Below are 26,513 nucleotides of genomic sequence, written 5' to 3'. Positions count from 1 at the left end.
CGCCCTTGCTCTCGCGATCACTTCCGCCGCTAGGGTCAGGCTCCGCCCAGCTTGCCCGGCATCACTCGCGCCGGTGGAGTCAAGATGGAGGAGTATGCGAGAGAGCCTTGGTGAGATTTACCACTGTCCTTGCTTTTAGTCCTGCCGCTCTGCTCACGGTCCTCGTTCTCCCCTGCCCAGTCCCCTGAGGTGCAGGCCGGCCTCAGTCGCAGGCTTGTCGGCGTGGGTTTGTTCACCGTAGGCAGCACCGTCTTGAGCAGCCAGTCGGCTTCTCAGTCCTGTGCTCCCTGGGCGGCATGACAGCCTCGCCGCCTCCAACCTGGCACTCTGGTGACCTTGCGTTGGATGAGGAGGTCCAGACTTGGGCTAGTGGGAGCCTCGGAACCTGCTCCCAGCCCAGGACGCGGTCGCCTTGTGCGGGGTTAGTAATAATCCCCCCTGTACGCTGAGGTGACCTTGGACGCGTCCCCGTGCCACGCTTTGATCAGTTCCTGTGTTGAAGAAGGGACAGTAGGGCTCTGAGGGAGTGCCATTCTGGAGGCATTATTTGTATCGGGGATATGTTCGCAGGGCTAAGCATTTCCAATGTGTGGAACAGAGATTTTACCCAAAGGGTCTGAATAAACTCCTCTAGGCAGGGGTCTCGTATTCGTGCTTGGAATTCTCCCTTGGTAGACAAGGGGGACAAGAATTATCTGGAAAATAGAGATAGTAGCATGTGTTCTTTAAGAAGCCATGAACAGAAACTCACGTATTCATTCAGTATTTGAATGAGGTCTCTGTGCTCACCACTTTATAGGTTCAAAAGAGTAAAAGCATGAGTAAGTCAGGCACATAAAACGGCAGAATTGCTGTAAGAAGTCTCAGGTTGCCTAACTTTAAAGCTTGGGGGGGGGGTGGTTCTTAAGTGAGAAATCAAATCTTGGTTATTTGGGCTAATCAACTGTTTAATTGTGTGAGAGCAAAAGGCAAGGTGTCCTCAATTTGTGAAGGTGACCAGGACTTTATATTATTATCTTGCCAGCAGTAGCCATGTTACCTGCTTTGTACCTTTTCTTTTTTTTTTTTTTAATCCCTCAACTAGGATACAGGGCATATGTTTCAGTACCTCCTGGCTCTTTAAAATTACCAAGGGGTGCCTGGGTGCCTCAGTTGGTTAAGCATCTGACTCTTGACTTAGGCTCAGGTCATGGTCTTTCAGTTGGTGAGATTGAGCCCGGTGTCCCGCTCAGGCTGACATCGTGGAGCCTGTGTGGGATTCTCCGTCCCTCCCTCTCTCTCCCGCTCTCTCTTTCTGCCCCTCCTGCATGCTCTCGCCCTCTCAAAATAAATAGGTAAACTCAAAAAAATTTAAAATTACCAAACATAATTATCCTTCTTCCTAAGTCATGCTTACATGTGCCGAATTCAGCACATTGTAGACTGCTGTTATCAGCAGCTGTTGGATATATTTTTTAACTTTGTTGAGTTAAAGACGTTACAATGAATTTTTATCTAATCAATTAGGTGGTCCCTTTGTTTTCTCTTAGTACATATGTCCTGAAGCAATAGAGTCAGTTGTCTGGTTAGTTTTGTAGTGAAAACTACTTTGATCTGGGGCATCTAGATAGCTCAGTCAGTTAAGCATCCTACTTTGACTCAGGTCATGATCTTGCAGTTCACGAGTTTAAGCCCTGCGTCTGACTCTGATGACAGCTCAGAGCCTGGAGCCTGTTTCAGATTCTGTGTCGTCTTCTCTCTCTGCCCCTCCCGTGTCCGTGCTCTGTCTCTCTCTCAAAAATAAATAAACATTAAAGAAAAGTTACTCTGATCTTCTGTACTGCCCTGTTTGATAAGAGCATTTTCTCAAGTCATTCACCCTCAAACTATAAGCATCTTTTTCCTCCCTCCACACCACCCAGCCTCCAAACAGGCATACCGTAAGCAGTCTGAATTCTTTCATAATCTGCCTTTCCATTCCTGTTGTCACGATCTTACCGGCATCCTTATGCCTTTTACAATACCTTCCTAATTGCTCTCCTTACCTCCAGCCCACTTTAATACATCATATGGGCTTAATCATCCTAAGTACTTCTTTTATCATAGGTTTCTTTTCAAAAACCCATAGTCTGTACGATATAATGGAAACGATTTAGAGTTTTGAAGTTCTAGATTTTTGTATTTAAATTGTACTAGTTATGTATATGACATTGGGAAATTTACTTAATCTCTATCTGAGACTGTTCACCTGTAAAATGAAGAGGAGACAGGAATACTTTTTCTGCAAAGTTAAGATTAGAGATTCTACAGGAAAATAACCTAACTTTTTTGAAAATCATAGGTCTTATTTGCATTGAAGGCACCTACAACATAGTTAATACTTAACAAATGAAAACTTAATTGTGTTGTTATTTGTTCCCTGTATTTGTATTTACATTCTTTTATTATTTTTTAAAAAGTTTGTTTATTTTTGAGAGAGAGAGACAGAGACAGAGAGAGTGAGCAACAGGGTGGGTTGGGAGCAGGGACATAGAGAATCCTAAACTGGTTCTGTGCTGTGAGTGTGCAGCTAGTCGGGGCTCAAACTCAAGAACCATGAGATCATGACCTGAGCCAAAATCCAAAGTCCGATGCTTAATCAACTGAGCCACCCAGGCGCCCCTAGTATTTGTATTCTTTTAGAGTCTAGCTTCAATCTTCCTTTTGTATAGTCTGTCACTTCTCTGCAGGAACATTTTGATTTAGCCAGAATTTAACCAGATTTAGCCGGAAACCATTTCCATCTTGCCTTTGTTTTGGACATCCTCTCTTGGAATACTCTGCTCTCTGATCTGAATCCTGCTGTTCTTTACTGATTATTTTAATCCTCAACTAATAAAATCATTTGGACTAGATCTTTTTTTTTTTTTTTTTAATTTTTATTTATTTTTGAGAGAGAGAACGAACATGAGCGGGGAGGGCCAGAGACAGAGGGAGACACAGAATCTGAAGCAGGCTCCCATGTGTCAGCACAGAACCCATGAACCGTGGGATCATGACCTGAGCCAAAGTCAGATGCTCAACCAACTGGGCCATCCAGGCGCCCCTGGACTAAATCTTTTAAAGTTACTGGCCCACCATTCAGAGGGAGCCACTGATTCATTCTCCTTTATCTTTTCTCTGTACTTCCTCTTAGTGTTTCTAGCAAAGAAATTTTCTCAGTCCTTTTTAGTTTCAAACCACTGCTTAAACTGTTAAAGTGAAATCAGATTGGGGCGCCTGGGTGGCTCAGTCGGTTGGGTGTCCGACTTCGGCTCAGGTCACGATTTTGCGGTATGTGGGTTCGAGCCCCGCGTCGGGCCCTGTGCTGACTGCTCAGAGCCTGAAGCCTGTTCCAGATTCTGTGTCTCCCTCTCTCTCTGACCCTCCCCCGTTCATGCTCTGTCTCTCTCTGTCTCACAAATGAATAAACGTTAAAAAAAAAATTTAAAAAAAAAAGTGAAATCAGATCACCTTGGCATTGTGTTGAACCATAGACTGAATCAGTAGATACTGGGTACGGTGTTGAGAGCCTGCAGGTCTAACAAACTCCAGGTGTTGCTGAATTTGCTTTTAGGATCACAAAAACAAACCTTGGGTAGCAAGGCCCCCAAGCATCCTGCTTGTGACAATTGGAATATGTGCCGCGTGAGGGGCACCTGGGTGGCTCAGTCCGATAAGCGTCCAACTCTTGATTTCAGCTCAGGTCATGATCTTGTGATTTGTTGGCTTGAGCCCCGTGTCGGGCTCCGCACTGACACTGTGGAGCCTGCTTGGGATTTTGTCTCTCTCACAGAATAAATAAATAAACTTTAAAAATATATAATGAATTTACTCATTCACAGACTTTTTTATAAGCCAAATTCCTAGAATAGTAGTTCTTGTTCTACTGATGACATCATTCAGATTTCATTGTGTTGTATAAGTTAGGTTGCTACATTTGGAAGCTAAGTTTACAAATTTAAACTCTAATTATTGGAGATTAGAGTATTCCAGTGTGTAAATGGACCTGATACAAAGTAAAGTTCCAGGTGCTAACTGGGACTCAGTAAACCCGGAAAGAATTTCATACTTTAAAAAATGTTTAAGGGGCGCCTGGGTGGCTCAGTCGGTTAAGCGGCCGACTTCGGCTCAGGTCATGATCTCACGGTCCGTGGGTTCGAGCCCCGCGTCAGGCTCTGTGCTGACAGCTCAGAGCCTGGAGCCTGTTTCAGATTCTGTGTCTCCCTCTCTCTGACCCTCCCCCATTCATGCTCTGTCTCTCTCTGTCTCAAAAATAAATAAATGTTAAAAAAATTTTTTTTTTAAATGTTTAAATTTGTCTCCCTCTGCCCCTATTGAATCTTCACTTTGGGGGGTCTCAACTTTAAATTTTACTGCAGCTGGAGAGCTTACTTTGGTTCCTGGGAGATTGGATCAACATTGATTATAATGTAATTTCCTAAATATTTGCTCATTCACTTTTGCACACTGCCCAACGTAGATGCAGTAATTATTAAGTGAAAATTAAGTGCTGTTAACACTAGGGAGTTAAAGCCAGTTCCATTCCTTATGGCTTGGAGCTGAATAGACACCAATATGTTCAGAATCCTTTATCTTTGTCTACATGTTTATTTTATTGGTTGAAGTAAGCCCTGTATTGGAATCTGTTGTATCCCTTGGTATGTTAGCAAAGAAAGTTTTATGGTTTATGAATGAGAAATACAGTCATCTTTTTATTTTTGTTTTTTTTCCCATTCTTAGCCCTTGGCGAATTGTGGATGATTGTGGTGGGGCCTTTACGATGGGTACCATAGGTGGTGGTATCTTTCAAGCAATCAAAGGTTTTCGCAATTCTCCAGTGGTAAGTGGGTGAATGGTCTTATTTTATCATTTGAAATCTGGGTTCGCTAATATCGCCGGTGGCCCTATCAGTGGGTTGGAAATGTATTTCTGATGTATTTTTGGTTGCTTCTTTATAGGGAGTAAACCACAGACTACGAGGGAGTTTGACAGCTATTAAAACCAGGGCTCCACAGTTGGGAGGTAAGCAGAATTTTTCCATTTGTACTTCGTACTAGCTTTCCTTGTTCATTTAAAGACGCAGCTCTGGTTTTTTTCTTCGTTTTTAGCTTATACCAGTTAGTGAGTTTCGTTCAGTGTAACAGCTTGTTAGAAATTACTATAAGTTCTTCTTGATTTATGATTTATTCAGAAAGTTAACTGGAATTGCTGTATCCATTCATTTGAAAATTTTGTCTCTGTCCTTCAAATGCTCAGTGGTATTTTGGTTTTGTTTTTTTCTTCTTACCTAAAAGGAAGACAGTGTGTTTAAAGCTTCAGTTTGTGAGCGTCAAGAGTGATAGCTTCTGGGGTAATATAAAACTGAAGAGAAAGTGATCTGAAGGATTGAGGTTTCGTGAGAGACAAACTGATGATGCCGATCAGGCTTCTCTCCAAGGTTCGGCTTTGGATGTTGCACAGAGGTCATTGCAAAATTTGAAAAGAATTCATTACGCTTTTTAAACTTGGTTATTCAGAAGTTGGAAGAAGAGAGATAAAAAAAACTTAGAGACTATATTCATATACGAAGATACAGTTGGTTTGGAGAGACCATATAGAACACATGAAAAAAATTAAATACTTTTAGTCATTCCTTAGTAATTTTGTGCATCAGAAGAAATAGTCCTGTCTTTGTTTTTAGCAAATTTTTCTTTGGAAGACTAGCTAAGAGCTGCCACTTATGGAGTGCTTGCTGTGTGCCAAGCACTCTGCTAAGGGTTCCACAACATTATTTTAATCGTCACAATAACATGAGGTCAGTATTATTATCCCCATTTTCCAGATGAGGGAATCAAAGCTCTGAGAGCTGAAGTGATGGTATATCTTTTTCTTTCCTATGAAATAATTATATTCTCTGGAAGGTAAATAGTTACTCATTTTCCTTTCCTTTAATGGTTACCATGTTGTTCAAGAATGATAAGTTGTATTAAAGCACACACCAGATCCTGAATTCCCAGTATATGCAGAAGTCATATAGGTTTTTATATATGTTTTAAGAGCTGCTTCTGTCATATTATGCTTTTCAGTGAATGAAAAAACAATCAGGTAATGTTACAGCCAAGAGGAGCTTAAAGAGACATGACCATTAAATGTAATTTGGTATCCTGGAACAGAAAAAAGACATAGAAACTAAAGAAATCTGAATTAAGTGTGGACTTTAATAATATATTGATATTGGGTCATTAATTGTGCAAATGCACCATGGAAATGTAAGATGTTAGAAGTTAGGGAAACTGGGGGGCCTGGGTGGCTCAGTCGGTTGAGTGTCCAACTCTTGATTTTGGCTCAGGTCATGATCCCAGGGTCGTGGGATCAAGCTCTGTGTCAGGCTCAAGACTGCTTAAAATTCTCTCTCTTTCTCCCTCTCCCTCTCCCTCTCCCTCTCCCTCTCCCTCTCCCTCTCCTCCCTCTCCCTCTCCCTCTCCCTCTCCTCCCTCTCCCTCTCCCTCTCCCTCTCCCTCTCCCTCTCCCTCTCCCTCTCCCTCTCCCTCTCCCTCTCCCTCTCCCTCTCCCTCTCCCTCTCCCTCTCCCTCTCCCTCTCCCTCTTTTAGTCATTCCTTAGTAATTTTGTGCATCAGAAGAAATAGTCCTCTCTCTCCCCCTCTCCCCCCCCTCCCCCCCCTCCTCCCCCTCTGCCCCTCTCCCTCACTAGCGCTCTCTCTCTCTTAAAAAAAAAATAGGGGCGCCTGGGTGGCTCAGTCGGTTAAGCGGCCGACTTCGGCTCAGGTCATGATCTCTCGGTCCGTGAGTTCAAGCCCCGCGTCGGGCTCTGTGCTGACAGCTCAGAGCCTGGAGCCTGTTTCAGATTCTGTATCTCCCTCTCTCTGACCCTCCCCCGTTCATGCTTTGTCTCTCTCTGTCTCAAAAATGAATAAACGTTAAAAATAATAATAATAATAAATAAATAATAATAAATAATAATTTAAAAAATTGGGGAAACTGGATGTGGGATATATGGGAACTCTATATCTTCACAACTTTTCTGTGACTTTAAAAGTGTTCTAAAATTAAACAATCAAGGTAAAATAGAGGAAGAGTAAGTTGTGGTATGAATGAATTGGGATTGTTTATTTCAATCCTTGGGATTGGTTTTTTAAGAAAGCTATTGAAAAATCTTTATGGTGCCTTGCTTTTTAAAAAATACTGGCATGAGGGGTGCCTGGGTGGCTCAGTTGGTTAAGCATCTGACTTTGGCTCAGATCATGATGATCTCACAGTTTGTGGGTTCCGGCCCCATGTCAGGCTCTGTGCTGACAGCTCAGAACCTAGAGTCTGCTTCGGATTCTGTGTCTCCCTCTCTCTCTGCCCCTCCCTGCTCGTGCTCTGTCTCTCAAAAATGAATAAATGGTTAAAAAAAAATTAAGGGGTGCCTGGGTGGCTCAGTCCATTAAGTGGCCAACTTCAGCTCAGGTCATGATCTCGCGGTTTGTGAGTTTGAGCCCCGCGTCGGGCTCTGTGCTGATAGCTCGGAGCCTGGAGCCTGCTTCCAATTCTGTGTATCCCTCTCTCTCTGCCCCACTCCCTCTCACACTCTGTGTCTGTCTCTCAAAATAAATAAACATTAAAAAAAAATTTTTTTTTTTAAATTAACAATACTGGGATGAGGGGTGCCTAGGTTGCTCAGTCAGTTAAGCCACTGACTCGGGTTCAGGTCATGATCTCAGGGTTTGTGAGTTCAAGCTCCACATTGGACTCTGTGCTGATAGCTCAAAGCCTGGAGCCTGCTTCAGATTCTGTCTGTGTGTCTCTCTCTCTCTCTCTCTCTCTCTCTCTCTCTCTCTCTCTCTCTCTCTCTCTCTCTCTCTGCCCCTCCCCCACTCGCGCTCTCTTTCTCTCTCAAAAATGAATAAATATTAAAAAAAAATTTTTTTTTTACTACTGGGATAACATTTTCAATTTAATTCAGTGAGCATTTGCTGAGCTTTTCCAGTCAAAATCCAAGGGACAGGCAACATGGAAAATCACAGTTGTATCCTGAAGAGTCTTACATTTTCATAGGGGAAATTTCATGGGGGACTTTTAACACATCCCTATTATTCTTAAAGCATCTTTTGCATTTTGGAATAAGATACTCCAGGCTCATCGTATACTTACCCTGCTCTATCCATGAAGTCAGCCATTTCTCCACACAGCTCTGGTTCTGTTTAATTGAGAATGGTATTTAGAAGCCAAAATCTGGACACAAAGTGTATCATCGCTATTGGGGTGTTGCTGTTCCCAGGCCCTCTTTATAATAGAGCTTGGGGATGTATGTGTGTATATGTGAATACACACTAACCATGATATAAATATATAAACCCAAATTTATATCTGTACATACATGTTGAAAGTCATGAGATGACACTTATACTTCAATTCCAATCCAGCTCCACTGGATTTATTCTTACCTTCTCTCTTTTTATATGAATACCTCCCTCCTTGTCCTGCTTGGGCTGTGGCACCCCACATCAGGCCACCCTTCCACAAGGATACACTCAACTTCATGCCTGGCTGTCCTTCCTTGAGGACCCTTGCTTACACTGCTTTGGCTCTGGCTCTTCACACTGGGCCACCCCTCTGTTCAGACAGCCTCCTCACCCTCGGCCACCCATCTGTGCGGACATTCTCCTTGCCCTGCTTGGACTCAATGTTTCCATTCTCATCAGTAACCATAGCTTACTCTGGCAGTTATTCTTGGAGGATGGGCAGGTTTCACACTCTTGAGGGAGTGGGAGAGCCTTGTTTGAGGAATTTAGTGAAGCAGTTCTAATATACCTAGGCATCAGATCTCTCCCAGGGCACAGAATTACTGAGTTAGAAAACAGAACTAGTTTATTTTTATATAGTATATGATATCTAGTATTGGACCCAGAATGAGAGCTTATGCTATGCTGCAACTGGTTGTATCTACTAGATTTAGTGGATAGATAATGTGAAAACTGGGAAAGGATTTTGGTGATGATTTGGGTCTGACATTTGATGGAACCCAGTGTATTGCCCTTACTAACACACCCCTACTACTTTGAGATTTCAGAGGATAAAGAATAAAGTGACTGGTGCTCTTTGGGGCAGTTTTTCTTCTTTAATCATGATAAACATAACAACTCTTAATACATATAAGTCATGTGTGCTCATTTTAGAAGATTTGGATAGTAAAGCAAGCACAAAGAAACTAAGTCATGTGCTATGTCACCCAGAGATGCCGACAGTTAAAATTTTAGTGTTGTCTTTCTACATTTTGTGTGTGCTTGTGTATATGTATGTGTGGCTGTTTGTTTTCTATTTGACAAAATGGTTATTGAGTTTAGGAGAGTTTAAGTGCGAAGTAACTTGATTTAGTGTTGGTTTTAGTTTCATGGTTGAGGAATAGAAGGAGAGGGGAAGGATAATTTCTCTCCCCTTGATGTTCCACAATTCTAACTATTTGTTTCAGTCATGAGCCACTTGACATGTATTGGCTTACACCTATAATACATTCCAGGATAGCTGGATTTCTTTAGTATCCCCATTGGCGATTTCATAGAGTGTATATATGCTCAGTGACACTTAATGAAAGAAAAAATAGAGGTAATGTAGAGGTATAAAAATAAAAAAAGGAAGAAACAGTGTGGCTTTGTTGTGTTTATTGCCTTTTGAACAGAGATACAGAGAGACTTGAATGTGTTTAGCCTGACTCTTCTAGGCCTGCTTATTTCTTTTAGGCTTTGGGCCATTGCTAATTTTCCAGCAGATAAAATACAACCCAAGCTTTATTAAAAAGATAAGTATTCTGCGTTTTGTTCAGTGCTTATCCAAACTTGTCTTTGCATGTATTAGTTTAGAGTGTGAGAGTTTTAAGAATATAGTATTGTTAAAGTTATTTTTGGCTGTAATATTTTAAATATAAGATGAAAAATGAAATTTTTGTTTTTTTTAATAAAATAGGTAGTTTTGCAGTTTGGGGTGGTTTATTTTCCATGATTGACTGCAGTATGGTTCAAGTCAGAGGAAAAGAAGATCCCTGGAACTCCATCACAAGTGGTGCCTTAACAGGAGCCATACTGGCAGCAAGAAGTAAGCAATCATTATTAAAAAAGAGGGGAAAAAGTAACCAATCATTATAGACACACTAGTAGAAGCAAGACTTTTTGGAAAACCTTATCTATCTTAATTTAATGGCATTGGTAATACATAAAAGCAAGCATCGAGTAGTTTAGTAAAGCATGAATGTATATGGTGACTTGGGGAGGGGGGTTGGGAATAGGAATATCTATTTATTTGGAATATTTGAGAATGAGAGAGTGTGGAGTTCTGACCTATACAGTGGTTAAGAGCATTTCAAGTTCCAATTCTGCTATTTACTACTGTGTGACTAGGCAGTTTGCCAAACTTTTTGTGCCATAGTTTCCTCATCGGGACTCTAGAGTTAATAATCATACCTGCCACATAGCATTGTTAGGAATAATGAGTTTAGAACCATCTTTGGATCTTTGGAACAGAAAGCAACTCAGAATTTATGGGGAGTTAGTAGTTTAGGCCAGGGATCAGCAGACTTTTTCTGTAAAGGGCCAGATGGTAAATATTTTAGGTCTTTGTCAACGGATACTCAGCTCTGTGGTTGTAACATGAAAGCGACCATAGACTATATGTAAATGAATGAGCATGACTGTACCAATACAACTTTATATAAACAGGCAGTGAGCTGGATTTGACCTGTGGGCCTTAGTTTGTTGACATTTGGTGTTAGCGAGAAAAAGGGTGGGGAGGGAGGGTAGCATGTAGCCATTTGGACAGCTCTTTCCTTTACTATATCTTATATTAAAGTAGATTTCTATTAAAGCAATCTCTTTGTTATTAATGTATTCAGATGGACCAGTGGCCATGGTTGGGTCAGCCGCGATGGGTGGCATTCTCCTAGCTTTAATTGAAGGAGCTGGTATCTTATTGACAAGATTTGCCTCTGCACAATTTCCCAATGGTGAGTCTTCTTTCTGCTTACTACCATAGCTCACACACTGGAATGATCTCCTGATGTTGAGAGAGAACCTATCTTGTCTGCTAAAATGTGTTAGTTTGTGATTTCTACATTTGCCATGGTTCACGAAGATTACGATACTAGGCCCTGGTTCCATTTGAAAAGGTAGATGTGGATATAGTTATTGTGTTTAACCACAGTCACCAAAATGCTTTACTGAGATGGTTTGCTGTTGATTTTTCTTACAGTTCTCAGTTTTTGTCAGTGTTCGTGTGCTTATTCTAAGAAATTGCCAAGTCGTTTTATGCTTGAAGAAAGGTCCTTGCAGATGTATTAACAATAATGATAGTCGACAACCTCTTACTGTATGTGTATGTGCCATGCCCTGTTCTAGATGCTGGGATATAGTGATGAACAAGGACTTACATTCTGGTGGGAGAAGACACACTAACACATTAACAGATAAATGAGATTTGATTGTGTTGCTTGCTGTGAAGAGAATGAAATATAGTGGTAGAAAGTGGCTGTGTTTGGGAGGGCCACTTGAGGGTTGGCAGGGAAATTTTTTTTTGAAAAGTTGGTAAAATAATTTGTTGCTAATTGTTGTTCTTACATGGTGTATGGGGAAAAGTTAAATTATGGGTTAAGTGATCGTTACACGGTCACGGAATATCTGCTTAGCTGTTAAATTGTGCACTTTCTTACAACTGCAGAAAACTTCATTTGTCTGTAAAGGGCCAGCATTCCCTTTGTCTGTAAAGGGGCAATATTCCTTGACATTGGAAGGAAGCAGAGAGATAACTGTGAGGATTTTAGTCGGAAAAATTTGACCTGGCATTTGGGGAAGGAAATATGCAGAAGAGCAACACATGTTGAAAATTATTTTTGGAGCTTGGAAAAGATTCAGCATAGAGTTAGGAATAGATCATAGCTCCCAGTTTGATTTGATTTCCCTCAGGCGCCTAGCAAGAGATTCAGTGTCTTTTTGGCACAAGTGTCAAGCACACTGCTCCGTAGATGCCAAGGATGATCTGGGGACCTCCTGGATCCTGTCACCTTCTGTTTCTGGTTTTTCATCATTACTTCTGAGTTAGTACTCTGTTAGGATAAGCACTTTCTAATTTTGCTTCGTAGTTTGTTTTTACCTACGTTAGTGTGAAAGGCTTCACATAAAACATCAGAAAATTTTCATTTTTTCAGAAATTCAGAGACTGATATAACAAAAACATTAGTTACACTGCCTTTTTTTTTTTTTTTAAGTAGGTTCTTCACCCAACGCGGGGCTTGAATTCATGACCCCGAGATCACGAGTCACATACTCTACCGACTGAGCCAGCCAGGTGTCCCATGTTACATTGTCTTATAGGAATTAATCTTGGTTACTTTGCTTCAGGCTTTTTTCCTCAGAAGAGATCTTCAAAAGAAGTGCATTTTACTTGAGACAGGAGATGTGTTTCTGAAAAGCTGTGTTGGGGAGAGGAATCTCTGAAGGAAGAGTTAAGCATATTTTTCCAATTAACTTACATGAACAAGTTTTTAAAACAGTGACCAAAATTAGATAAAACTCTAATAATGGTTACCTTTGGTTTACCTGTTTCACCCAATATCTTCTCTAGTTCTCTGAAATGAACAGAGAATGCCTTTATAGTGAAAAATAAATATTTATCATTAGATTGAAGCATTGAAAAGCGTCAGGGAATTTTACCACTGCCCTCTTTCTCCCTTCTTTATAGTTACTTTTTGGTCTCAGTTTCCCTGAAAATGTAATTGTAATTATTCCCATAAAAGTCTTTTTTTTTAAATTTTTAAGAACCACATTTTTTTCTTAGTTCATAGGTCCCCTCCCATCCTTTGAAAACTAAAATATTACGAGACCTGGAGCACCTGGGTGGCTCAGTCGACTAATTGTATGACTTCGGCTCAGGTCATGATATCTCGGTTTGCGGGTTCAAGCTCTGCGTTGGGCTCTGTGCTGACAGAGCCTGGAGCCTGCTTCGGATTCTGTATCTCCCTCTGTCTCTGCCTCTCCCTTGCTCGCTCTCTCTCTCTCTCTCTCTGTCTCTCAAAAATAAAATATTACAAAACTTTGATCTACAACAAGCTAGGGAATGTCTTCCCATTCCAGAACTCATTCTCTGTTTCATTGGGTATATAAATTGGATCACTGAGTTCTCTTAAAACATGACGAAGATACTTAAATTAGTGAAAATAATTTTAAATAGCTACTGAAAAGTATGTCAAGAGGTGTGAAATTCTTCCAATCTTTATAGCAGCTTGTTACAGCAATTGCTGTAAAAACTTGAATTTACCTTTTGGGGCGCCTGGGTAGCTCAGTTGGTTGAGCGTCCAACTTAGGCTCAGGTCATGATCTCGCAGTCCGTGGATTTGAGCCCCACATCGGGCTCTGTGCTGGCAGTTCAGAGCCTGGAGCCTGCTTTGGATTCTGTGTCTCCCTCTCTCTCTGCCCCTCCCCCACTCACGCTCTGTCTCTCTCAAAAATAAATAAAGACTAAAAAAAAAAACTTGAATTCACTTCTTGCTATAATTAATCCATCTGACTTTCCTGGCATAGCAGTTGGGATCTGTTCATTCTGGAACATAAGGGAAGCCAGTCTGTCATGTTATACCAAATTTGGAGGCACTCTCATGAGAATTAGGCAGCAGAAATTCAGATGACCGCTCTAAGGTAGCACCTTATTTTTATTGAGTTGAGCGATTTACTCTCTACAAACACTTGTTCTTTTTAATTGTGTAATATTCAGGTGGTTTTTAAGATTCTTTTCTTTCTTAATCGCAGGTCCTCAGTTTGCTGAAGACCCCTCTCAGTTGCCTTCAGCCCAGTTATCATCCTCACCTTTTGGAGACTATCGACAATATCAATAGGACTTCTTTCCCAGGATTTCTTTACCAGAATGAGCTGTAGTTCAAGAAGGAATTTCAGAAGATAAGTTACGGTCTGCTTTTAAAACCATAGGTGGGACAGCTATGGCCAAATAGGCTTTGAAGAGACACTTAGCTCTTTTTTCTATTTAAAGGAACATGGGGGGGGGGTGGGGGCAGATGTGAAAAGATAATACATTTATTTATTCACACTTGGATTGCATTTGTGATAAAAATAAATGTCTAATATCTTTAAAAGAAAATATAACAAATGCTTAGAAGATGAAGGACCAAAGGGCAAACAACAATGAAGCATGACCATCATTTCCTTGGGGACCTCTCTGCCTGGTTTTGTGTGTTTTGTCAGTCAAACAATAAAAAAACTGCTGGAACTTGCTCTTTTAAGACGTAGAGTTCTACTTTCCATCCTCGAATACTTCAAATATTGAAAAGTACATTGAAAATTGCATGTTTTATAGTGAGGCTCTCATGTCACTTGAAGCAAATGATGTATGAGAAGAATTACACAGAGTTAACATGGATCATCTCACAGTAAATACTTTCTGCTTTGAAGGCTGAGGTAAAATATCCTCTATTTTTAAAGTGAAAATGTTATTTCTTGGTTTTGAGGATGTCGGATGTAAAACTCTTTTTACCTTTGAGGCTCCTGTGTCTTGATTTTTGATCATCAGCAACCTCACCAGAAACAACTTCCTTCCAATTCTATATGAAAAGAATCCATGGGAGCTATAGTAGCACTGGAAAGTGTTTATTATGTGCTTGAAAATAAAATATATGCTGATTTTAATGTGTCTCAAGTCCCCTGAAGCCAGTCTTCATAAAGGTATATTTTGGGGTCTGATTGGGTCTGGAAAATGGGTTAGCATTTCAGAATAGGCCATTTTACTGCTTGTATTGGAAATGACATGTGGCCTTACAGAAGGCATGAGGCTGTTCATCTGTGTGAAATGGGGAACAAATCCGTGCGGATGGAGTGAACACACATTTGTCTTTTAGCCCAGTGCCATACGCATAGTAAGCATTTAATTGCTAACTATAGTTTGATCTTTTTTATGTTTGGTAAGATATACATAAAATATTGTGTATCAGTTTAACCATTTGTAAGTGTAGAGTTCACGGGCATTTAAATACAGTCCAGTATTGGTGTAATCATCACAATTATGTATATCCAAAGCTTTTTCATGATCACCAACACAAACTTTGTATCCATTGAACAATAACTTCCCATTTCCCCTCCCCAAACCCACCCCTAGGCCCTGATAACCACAATTCTACTTCCTGTCTCTGAATTTGCCTACCAGGTAGCTCTTATAAGTGGAATCCTACAGCGTTTATCCTTTATCTTATTTCATTTAGCATAGTGTTTAAAGGTCTGTGTTGTAGCATGTACCAAAATTTCATTTCTTTTGATGGCTGATTAATATTCCATTGTAGGTATATGCCACATTTTATTTATTCCGCCATTGATGGACACTTGAGTGGCTTCTACCTTTTGACGACTGTGAATACTGCTATGAACATGGGTTAGTCCCTGCTTCAAGTTCTTTAGGATATATACCTAGGAGTGGATTACTGGGGTATGTGGTAGTTCTAGGTTTAATTTTGTGAGGAACCACCAAACTTTTTCACAGCAGCTACACCATTTTGTGTTCCCACCAGCAATGCACAAGGGTTCCAATTTCTCCACATCCTTGCCAACATTTATTTTTCTTTATTTTTTAATTTTTAAAAAGTTTATCCATTTACTTTTTGAGAGACAGCGTGTGCACTTGAGCAGGGGAGGGGCAGAGAGAGGGAGAGAGAGAGAGAATCCCTAACAGGCTTCGCACTGTCAGCGCAGAGCCTGATTCAGGGCTTGAACCCCAGAAATGGTGAAATCATGACCTAAACCAAAATCAAGAGTCGGCTGCTTAACCAACTGATCCACCCAGGGGTCACTTATTTTCCTTTTTAAAAAATTATATCCTGTTTTGATTTACATACTCTTAATGACAAGTAGTAACGTGCTTGTTGGCCTTTGTATCTTTTTGGAGATTTTTTTTTAAGTCTGTAGCTCTTAAGCTTAAAGTCACAAGTACAAGGACATCTCTATCAGAAGAGCAGTTCAAAGCTGAGAACATGTTGAATTGTGTACAATTCTCAAGGTCTCCTAAATTCCTTAAATGGTCTATCAGTTTGGAAAGTAAGTTCCTTTCTTGAGAGTTCTTTTTCTTTGAAGATTGTGTATATGGGATGTTAGTATGTTTTTGCCATTTTATTGGTTAACACGGGTGTCTTCCGACTCAGCATATCTGAAGCAATCCTTGGTTACAAATGAATTTTCTGGAATTAGGAGTGGGGTAAAAGAGAAAAAATTTGAAAAAGACGGAAATCCAATTCTTTTTGAAGAACTTTAAATTTGATTCCACCATATGCAGGATCCTAGATAGAATAAAACCTTGCCAGTATGTTTCCCAGGCTTCCTGCCTCTCTCCTAGTTGGTTGATACCCTTCTTACTCTTTGTATCTTGCAGTTAGGAGAGGCTTTGCTCTTGTGCAAAGGCTTTCTACCCTTATTGGTTGAGCTTAGCTTTAGGGCAGTGGTTCAAACTTCTGTAGAGATGAGGCCTAGAGGAAGAAAGTGTAAAAGGGGGAAAACAAACTTTATTCCTTTTTTTTCTGCTTGAAACCCTACAGAGCATCTGTGGTGTTCCTGGCACAGGTTGTTTTATCACAACCCAAGAGCTTCTGTGCTATTTCCTCTGCCTGCCTGCTTCTTATTTTGCTGGCTCATTCCTGGTAGTTTTTAAAGACCCAGCTCAGGTGCGTTCTCTGCAGCCTACTTGGAAAGTGCTTGGACTGAGCCAGGTCTCCTTTCCTTATCTGTTGTCACACCCAGTATAGCAGGAAGAGATTGTCAGGGGAGCTTTACCGGGAACACTCATATACCTACCACCTGGGTTCTGTTAAGTTTTTTCAAGTTTAGCAAATAAAAAATTAAGTGGTTTAGATTTTAATAAATATCTTCTTAAAATACGGACTTGAAGTTTGTAATAAATATTCTAAAACTAATTTTGGTATACTAAAGTAGAGCCCAGAATAAAAGTTAAAGTAACCAAATCGTTTTAATTATCAGAATCAATAATTGGAGAAACAAACAGAGGGCGTTTTCCCTAGTCTTTTCCTAGAATAATGAAGTGAGTTCCTCAGTTTCAAGGTTAAAATGCCCATCCAAAAGATCCCGTCTGCTCCTCCCTTTTTCACTTAGTATCTGACACTTGGTGTGAAATTGGCATGTAATACTTTCTGAGTCAAACTATTGGATGACGTGGGGGTACAGCTGCATCTAGTATTGAAAGTACATCTGTTTTCATATATGAAATGTCTGCAAAGTATAAAAGCATGGTAATAGCTCCACCCTGTGGTATGTTAGTTTTAGTTAAAACTGTCCAAATTCTCTTCTAATCATAGATCAGCAAGCAACACACACAGCCTGTGTTTGTAAATAACTCACTGGAACGCGGCCACCTCCTTTCATACATGTACTGTCTGTGGCTGCTTTCTTGCTACAATGGCAGAATAGAGTAATTATAAGAAAGACTGGTCTACAACACAGCACAGGAGAAGCCAGATTGAGTCCCATACTGAATTTCTTGAGGTCAAGAATATATTTTATAATAGGCATTCGATAAATAGAGTGAACGAATAAGTTATAAGTAGATATATCTATACCTAATTTAAAAGTCGTCTGAAACTTTTTTTAAAAAAGTTTATTTGGAGAGAGAGAGAGAGAGGGAGTGCATGCAGGGGAGGGGCAGAGAGGGAGACCGAGAATCCCAAGCAGGCTCCGCACTGCCCGTCGTCCCCCCCCCCCCCCCCGCAGTGTGGGGCCTGAGCTCATGCTATATGAGGCTCCAGCTCACGAATGTGAGATCATGACCTGAGCTGTACTTCTAACAGCAAGAAACCTGACTCTTGTTATCTACAATAATTTCTTATTAAATGCTAGTTACACATAAGGTAATTTCAGCATTGCTAAACCATCCCTCTGCGAGAAACAAATTGGACAACTAGAGTACGGTGTTCATGCACCATTCTTTTCAGTGTCCAATATTTACTCAAGACATTTTCCAGAGCTATTTATGTACACTTCTTTCTTACCCACCCTCTTCACTGTGGTTATGTGATTCATTGGTAATACAGTGACACTCGTTAGCTGCATTATGCCTTCCATCTTTCATATCCTGGTGGATTCTTTTAATTTACATTCATGGTATTCACCCTTTGTCATGAGCAGTTCTTTGGGTTTTGACAAAGGTAGACAGGTATCTACTGCCACAGTTTGACATACAACAGTTACATCGGCCCCCAAATTTTCTCATGCTGCTGTTGACATTACCTCCAACTTGTGGTAACTGCTGATATGTTTTCTGTCTCTGATTTATCTTCAAGAGTTTCATAGAAATGGAACCATACAATATGTAGTCTTGAGTCTGGTTTCTTTCATTTACCAAGGTGCATTTAAGATTGATTCATCCTGGGGCGCCTGGGTGGCTCGGTCGGTTGAGCGTCCGACTTCGGCTCGGGTCATGATCTCGCAGTTCGTGGGTTTGAGCCTCTGTGCTGATGGCTCGGAGCCTGGAGCCTGCTTCGGATTCTGTGTCTCCCTCTCTCTCTGCCCCTTCCCCGCTCATGCTCTGTCTCTGTCTCTCAAAAATGAATAAACGTTAAAAAAAAAAAAATTTAAGATCGATTCATCCACAATGTGTGAATCAATAGTCTGTTCCTTTTTATCACTGAGTAGTATTCCATTGTACCGATGTACCATTGTTCGTTCATTCACTAGCTGAAGGATTTTTTTTTCCCCATTATGGGGGGAATATTCACTTACTGATTTTTGTGTGAATATGTTTTCATTTCCATTTCTCTTGGGAAATATGTAGGATTACTGGGTCATAAGGTAGGTATATATTTAATATTGGAAGAAATTGCCAAAATGTTTTCCAAACTGACTACCATTTTGCACTTCCACCAGGAACATATGAGAGTTCTGAATGTTCTGCATCGTCTCCAGCACTTGGTGATGCCAATTTTTGTTCTTATTTTTTAAATTTAACAATTCAAAGTACATAGTGGTATCTTGTGGTTTTAATTTACAGTTTTCTCATGACTAATGATGTTGGGCATCTTTTCATATGCTTATTTGCAATCTGTATCTTTTTGGAAAGTGACTCAAATCTTCACCTATTATTTTTCTTGTTTTTGAGAATTCTTTATATATTATGGATACAAGTCCTTTGTCAGACATTGTATTAAAACATTTTTTTAAATGTTTATTTATTTTTGAGACAAGGAGAGACAGAGTGTGAGCAGGGGAGGGGCAGAGAGAAAGGGAGTCACAGAATCTGAAGCAGGCTCCAGGCTCTGAGCTGTCAGCACAAAGCCCGACACGGGGCTCGAACCCATGATCCGTGAGATCGTGACCTGATCCAAAGTCAGACACTTAACTGCTTAACCAACTGAGCCACCCAGGTACCCTGATATATATATATATATATATATATATATATATATATATATATATATATATATATATATATAATATTTATATATTTTTAATTTACATTCATAGTATTCACTCTCTATATATTATATTTATATATTTTTGATAGATATATATATATATTTTTTTTTTTTTTTTGAGAGAGAGGGCACAAGTGAGTGAGGGGAAGAGAGAGAAGTGTGGGACTCACCCAGGGCTCGTGTTCACCTGAAGTGGGGCTCATGCTCACCCAAAACAGGGCTCAAGCTCATCCGATGTGGGACCTGAACTCACAAACTGTGAGATCATGACCTGAGCTGAAGTCAAATGTTTAATGACTAAGCCACCCAGTCACCCTGTATTTGTATTTTTTGCACATTTGCCAAAATTAGTTGTATGGATCTGTTTCTGGGCTCTCTATTCTGTTCCATTGCTCTATGTGTCTACCTTTCACTGGTATCACACTACAGCTTTATGTTAGGTTTTGAAATTGGGTAGTGTAAGTCCAACTTTCTTCATCTTTCTCAAAATTGCTTTGGCTATTCTAGTTGTTTTGCACATTCCTGTAAATTTTACAATGAACTTGTTGATATCTACCAAAAAGCCTGCTGGAAGGAGTTTCATCAGTGTTCTATAGTTTTTAGCGTATAGATCTTGCATATATTTTGTTAGATTTAAACCTAATTCATTTTCCTAATTCATTTTGGGAATGAAAAAAATGGTATTTTAAAATTTCAAACTTCATTGTTCATTACTAGGAGATAGAAATACATTGGTTTTCATGTATTGATCTTGTATCCTATAAGCGTGATGAACTGTTACTAGTTCTAGGAGGTTTTTGGAGATACTTTGGGATTTTCTCTGTAAACAATTATGTTGTCTGGAGTAGAAATAGTTCTGTATTTCCAATCTGTGTGGCTTTTTTCTCTTTTTCTTGCCTTACCGCACTGGAAATCCAATAGGAGTAAGAGAGGGCATCCTTTCCTTGCTCCCTATCCTGAAAGGGAAGTTTTCAGTCTTCACCATAAAGTATGTTATCTGTACAATTTTTGTAGATTCTCCCTATAAGGTTAAGGAAGTTCCCTTCTATTCCTAGTTTGCTGAGAGCTTTTGTTTGCTTGCTTGTTTTGGTCATGAGTGGGTTTTGTCAAATGCTTTTTCTGCATTTACTGAGATCATCACATGGCTTTTCTTTAGTCTGTCATTATAGTGACTTACATTGATTAATTTTCAAATGTGAACCAGGCTTACACTACCAAGATATACCCCACTAAGCTGTGATGTATTATGCTTTTTATATATTTCTGGATTTGATTTGTTAATGTTTTGGTGATGATTTTTGCATCTATGTTCATGAAGAATGTTGGTCTGCTATTTTCTTTTGATGCTTTTGTCCGGTTTTGGCATTAGAGTAATGCTGATTTGAAAATGAGTTCAGAATTGTTTTTACCTTTTTTGTTTTTTGAAAGCGATTGTGTAGGATTCGTATTATTTCTTCCTTAAATGTTTGATAAAATTCAGACATTGGATAGAAACCATCTGGGCCTGGAGTTTTCTTTGTTGGAAGGTTTTTAAACTACAGATTCAATTTCTTTAATAGATACAGGACGTTTCAGATTATAAATTACTACAGTTTACTTTTCTACATCCTGTAGACAAACAACACATTGCTGCTGCTTTTGCTCTGTACAGTAGGCTGTTGGTCGGAGCAGAGGTCAGCAAAGCAAGGCCCATGGGCCAAACGTACCCTGCCACCTCTTTTGTATGGCCTGCAAAGTAGGAATGGTTTTTAAATTTCTTAATGGTAGGAAAATATCAAAAGAAAAAAATTTCCTGATACATGAGAATTAAATGAAACTAAAATTTCCATGCCCATAAATAAAGTTTTATTGGCATGTAGCTACCATCATTTCTTTATGTTTTGCCAATGGCTGCTTTCATACTCTAAGGCAAAGTTACATCGTTGCAACGAAGACCATAAGGCCCACAAAGCCTAAAATATTTGCCTTGTAGAGAAAAAAAAATTGCCAACCTCTTTTTTAGACCAATTAGACATAAGAAAAAGACTAACTTTATCTTATCTACATTTATTCTATTTCTAGCACTCTTTGTGTGAACCCAAGTTTCCGTCTGATTCCATATTCCTTCTGTCTGAAGAACTTCCCTTAGGGGTGCCTGGTGGCTCAGTTGGTTAAGCGTCTGACTCGGTTTCCGCTCAGGTCATGATCTCACGGTTTGTGACATCTCACAAACCAGCCTCGAGTGGAGCTCTGGGCTGACAGCGCAGAGCCTGCTTGGGACTTTTCCTCTCTGTGTCCCTCCCCTAGTCACAGGCACGTGTGCTCCCTCTCTCTCTCAAAATATGTAAAAAACATTAAAAAAGAACTTTAGCTTTTTTTGTAGATTAGGTCTGCTAGTACTTAATTCTCTGGTTTTTGTCTAAGAAAGTCTTTATTTCCTCTTCATTTTTTTAACATTTATTTATTTTTTTAATGTTTTTTTTTTAATTTTTTTTTTTTTAGGGAGAGAGAGGGAGAGAGAGAGCGCGAGTGCACAAGCAGGGGAGAGGGGCAGAGAGAGAGGGAAACACAGAATCTGAAGCAGGCTCCAGGCTCTGAGCTGTCAGCACAGAGCCGGATGCGGGGCTCCAACGCACAAGTCGTGAGATCATGACCTGAGCCGAGGTCAGATGCTCAACCGACTGAGCCACCCAGGCACCCCACCCCTGTATGTCTTTTATTCTCTGGCTGTCTTCAAGATTTTTTCTTTGTGTTTTTAAAAATATGATATGCTAAAGTGTTCTTTATTTGTCTGGCATGTATCCTTCTTGGTGGTTTCTCAGCTTCTTTGTGGTTTCATGTCTGTTGTTACTTTTGGAAAATTCTTGGGGTTTTTTTCTTCATATTCCACTCTCTTTCTGGGATTCCAATTATAGATGGGTTAGACTGATATTGTCCAGCAGCTCTTGGATGTCATAATGTTTTTCCTTTGTATTTAAGTTGGGTAATTTCTACTGACTTACCCAAATTTCTTCTTTGGCTGTGTTGAGTCTATCGATGAGCTTGGTAAAGGCATTTCTCATCTCTGGTATTGTGTTTTGCATTTCTGACATTTTCACTTGATTTAAAAAAAAATTTTTTTTAATGTTTATATATTTTAGAGAGAGAGAGACAGAGTGAGAGCGGGGGAAGGTCAGAGAGAGAAGGAGACACAGAATCTGAAGCAGGCTCCAGGCTCTAAGCTGTCAGCACAGAGCCCTACGAGGGGCTTAAACTCACAAACTGCGAGATCACAACCTGAGCCCAAGTCGCACACCTAACCAACTGAGCCACCCAGGTGCCCCTCACTTGATTTTTTTTTTTAATAGTTTCCATCTCTTTGCAGAGATTACCCATCTTGCATATTATTCATCTTTTCCATCAGATTCTTTAACATATTTTAAAAAAAATTTTTTTTAACGTTTATTTATTTTTGAGACAGAAAGAGACAGAGCATGAACGGGGGAGGGTCAGAGAGAGGGAGACACAGAATCTGAAACAGGCTCCAGGCTCTGAGCTGTCAGCACAGAGCCCAACGCAGGGCTCGAACTCACAGACCGCGAAATCATGACCTGAGCCGAAGTCAGCTGCTTAACTGATTGAGCCACCCAGGCGCCCCTAACATACTAATTATTTTAAGTTCTCTGTCCAAACATCTATATTTATATCTAGTTCTGATGTTTTCACATTTATATCTAGTTCTGATGTTTTCATGTACTTCAATTTTTTTTTTTTTTTTAAACCAGACCTAGTGTAGGATTCAGCAGACACTGAGGTATATAAAACTTATATCTGGAAATGGAAATACCTTTCCTAGGCCTTTAATGAGGGTAAGTGATGAGTTAGTCTAATTGGGGTTTGGTCTGAGTTTGAGGTTTGTTGCTAAGGTCACCTTCAGAGCACCACAGGCACCAAATTCCTATAGGGACGCCTGGGTGGTTCAGTCAGCTAAGCATCCAACTTCAGCTCAGGTCCTGATCTCATGTTTCGTGAGTTCGAGCCCCACGTTGTGCTCTGTGCTGACGGCTCAGAGCCTGGAGCCTGCTTTGGATTCTGTGTCCTTCTCTGCTTCTCTCTCTCTCTCTCTCTCTCAAAAATAAACATTAAAAAAAAATTTTAAATTCCTATAGTGATATCTGGGTTTTACGGTAGTTAGTTGCCAGAGCAGTGTCTGCCCTCAGTTTTAGGACTTCTCTTTGCACTGCACACAAGAGGACATCTCTTTGCATGCTTTTGTTCTCCTGTTCCTCTCCCACCAATATTCCACTTTTACTTGCTTCTGGAAGTTTGTTAGCTTGGCAAGGGGGTGGTGGAGTGTTCCTTGTTCTGGTTAGGCCCCAGGTCTAGGTAGGTATCATGTCCCTACCTAAGGAGGGTAGGCTTATTTTCTTGTTCCTCCTCCCTTGTCATTCTGGACCCAGCAAAAATTTCTGTCCACCCCCGTGTGATAGATTTTTTTCCTGTTCCCTTCCCCCAACTGCTGTGAGTTTTTACCAGCACCCTAAGGATGACCAGTTTTACTGCCCTTCCCCTACAGATTAAAGTTTATGCTCTTCAGGGGAAAAGCATCCCAGTGGATTCATGCCTTTCCAGCTCTGGCTGTTGTACCCTCTCCCAGGTCTGCACCATAACAAACACTTTCTTGGGGCTTTTTTTTCTTTCTTTTTTTTTTTTTTTAAAGTTTATTTATTTATCTTGAGAGAGAGTGAAAGAACACACGTGGGGGAGGAACAGAGAGAGGGGGAGAGAGAGAATCTCAAGCAGGCCCCAAGCTGTCAGTGCAGAGCCCGATGTGGGACTCAAACTCACAAACCATGAGATAACGACCCAAGCGGAAATCAAGGAGTGGGGCACTTAACTGACTGAGCCACTCAGGTGCCCCTCTTGGGCCTCTTTCTGACCTCTTCTATGAGCCCGTAGAGAAAAACCTATAAGAGGGCACAAACTCCAATTTCTTTGGTCCTCTAGTAGCTCACTAGCCCACTTCTGGCCTTCACCAATTCATTAACTACTTAACTGAATTAATTACTGGTGTCTGGTTGCATTTACCCCAGATAGGAGACCCTACTCTGCTTATCCTTCTGGTGTCTGTCTCTCCTTAGATTCTTGGCCAGTAGGCTGTCCTGTTTCTAACCCAGTTCTCTGACTGGGTTAGAAATATTGTGGATTGTAGTTTACCTAGTCTTCTCTTTGAAAGGGTGCTTGTATTATTTTTTATACTTCCCTCCATCCCCTAGTGGAAGGCAGATGTCTTCGTATTTTTACTATATTTGCAGCTATTATTAAACCACATGCATTCTCATGCAATTTTGCCTTCCACTCATTATATTTGTGGGGCTCACAAACAAAGGATAGATTATTACAGTAATAGCAATATCCAGAGGATCAGCATTTGTACTGTTTCCCTCTGCCCCCAAGTCCCATGGGTGGATCCAGATGGATGCCTGCATGTAGAAGGAGTTGCATTATAGAAGAGGGACCCTGAGTTCAGGAAACCTGGAACTGTTATAGTGGGCGATAGCATCCCTGCTCTTTGCTTTTAGGGAGGAGTTACCTTTATTCCCTTTGTTCCAGAAGGAGACACTATAACTTCCAAGGTTATAAGCCAGAGTTGATGAGCCTTGCCACTGTGGACATTTGGGGTTGAACAATTCTCACTTGTGGGGACTGGCCTTGTGCGTGTAGAGTGTTTGGTGCCATCCCTGGCTTCTGCCTACTGGATGTCAGTAGTACCTCCTCTCCCAGTTGTGACCGCTAAATATATCTCTAAAGATTGTGAAATATCTTCTAGTGGGCAAAACTGCCCCTAGTTGAGAACCACCACGGTAAGCAAACTTACCCTTGGCTCTAGAGGGAGTCACTGTCTTGCAAAGTCTGCTATACAAACATTTGTGAAAAGATGGTCTTAGAGCAAAAGGTAGTCAGTGCCTCCTTCTGCAAGATGTACAGAAATGCATGTGATCCATGGAGCATTGACTCCCAATGTGGGTTTTAATTTAATTGCATTGTGGTTAGAGGAATGTTCTGTATGCCATTGGTTTTTTGATTTGTTGAGACTTGTTTATGGCCCACCTACGGTGGTTAGTTTTTGTAATTGTCTCAAGTGTGCTTGAAAACAGTGTTTCCTCTAATTACTAGGTGCAAAGTTTGCTATGTGTTGATCAGGTCAAGATCATGACATTTTTGTACAGATCTTTTATGTCTATATAACTTTTGTCTGTTTGAGCTGCTAATTACTGAGAGAGATGTGAAAGGCCTCTCTCATTCTGTTGGTGAATTTGTCCATTTTCCCTTGTCATTCTGTTGTTGTTTTTTTCAAATATATTTTGAGCCTGGGGCACCTGGTGGCTCAGTTGGTTGGGCATCCGACTTCGGCTCAGGTCATGATCTCACAGTCCATGAGTTCGAGCCCCGCGTTGGGCTCTGTGCTGACAGCTCAGAGCCTGGAGCCTGTTTCAGATTCTGTGTCTCCCTCTCTCTGACCCTCCCCCACTCAACCTCTGTCTCTATCTCAAAATAAATAAACTTTTAAAAAAGGTAAACACTCTCAATTTTTGTTATCTAAATATTTGTTTGCCTTCACTCCTGAATAATATTTTAGTAGTGTATACAATTCTCAGTTGACAGTCTTTTTTTTCCCCTCAGTATTTTGAAGATAATATCTCTGGCTTTCATTATTAACGAGCGCTCTGCGACTAATCTCATTTACAATTGTCATTCTTTTAGAAGTAATCTTCTTTCTTTGGCCGTTCTTAAGATCTTATTTATGTCTTGGACTTGCTCAACTTTACTAAAACATGCCTATATGTAGATTTTTCTTTTGTTGTTTGGAATTTGTTGTGACTTTTAAACCTATTGAATCATGATTTTCATCGATTCTAGAAGATTTTATTTTGAAATATGCAAGCTGTGTTGCATTCTAAACACTGAAAAGTAAATAGATAAATAACGAAAGCAATTTGGGGAAGAGGTGGGTTGTGTCTGTAGTGTCTTTTTTTTTTTTTTTTTTTAAGTTTATTTATTTATTTTGAGAGAGAGAGAAAGGGAGTAGGGGAGGGGCAGAGAGACAGGAAGAGAGGGA

At 40.3% G+C, this 26,513-nt stretch overlaps 1 protein-coding gene across 1 annotated transcript; it reads left to right on the top strand.

Moving 5' to 3' along the window:
- Positions 1 to 11: 11 nt before the first annotated feature.
- TIMM17A (translocase of inner mitochondrial membrane 17A) lies at positions 12 to 14,660 on the top strand. The gene is made up of 6 exons (XM_019431437.2): positions 12 to 110; positions 4,741 to 4,840; positions 4,959 to 5,022; positions 9,943 to 10,071; positions 10,865 to 10,975; positions 13,770 to 14,660. The coding sequence occupies exons 1-6, from the start codon at positions 85 to 87 to the stop codon at positions 13,853 to 13,855; spliced, it is 516 nt and encodes a 171-aa protein (XP_019286982.1). The 5' UTR covers positions 12 to 84; the 3' UTR covers positions 13,856 to 14,660.
- Positions 14,661 to 26,513: the final 11,853 nt, after the last annotated feature.

The sequence above is a fragment of the Panthera pardus genome, unplaced genomic scaffold, assembly GCF_024362965.1.
Source record: "Panthera pardus isolate Hobbes unplaced genomic scaffold, ASM2436296v1 HiC_scaffold_21, whole genome shotgun sequence".
Lineage (NCBI taxonomy): Eukaryota > Metazoa > Chordata > Mammalia > Carnivora > Felidae > Panthera > Panthera pardus.
Note: the sequence above shows the minus strand (reverse complement) of the source record. Positions and strands in the feature narration are given on the sequence as shown.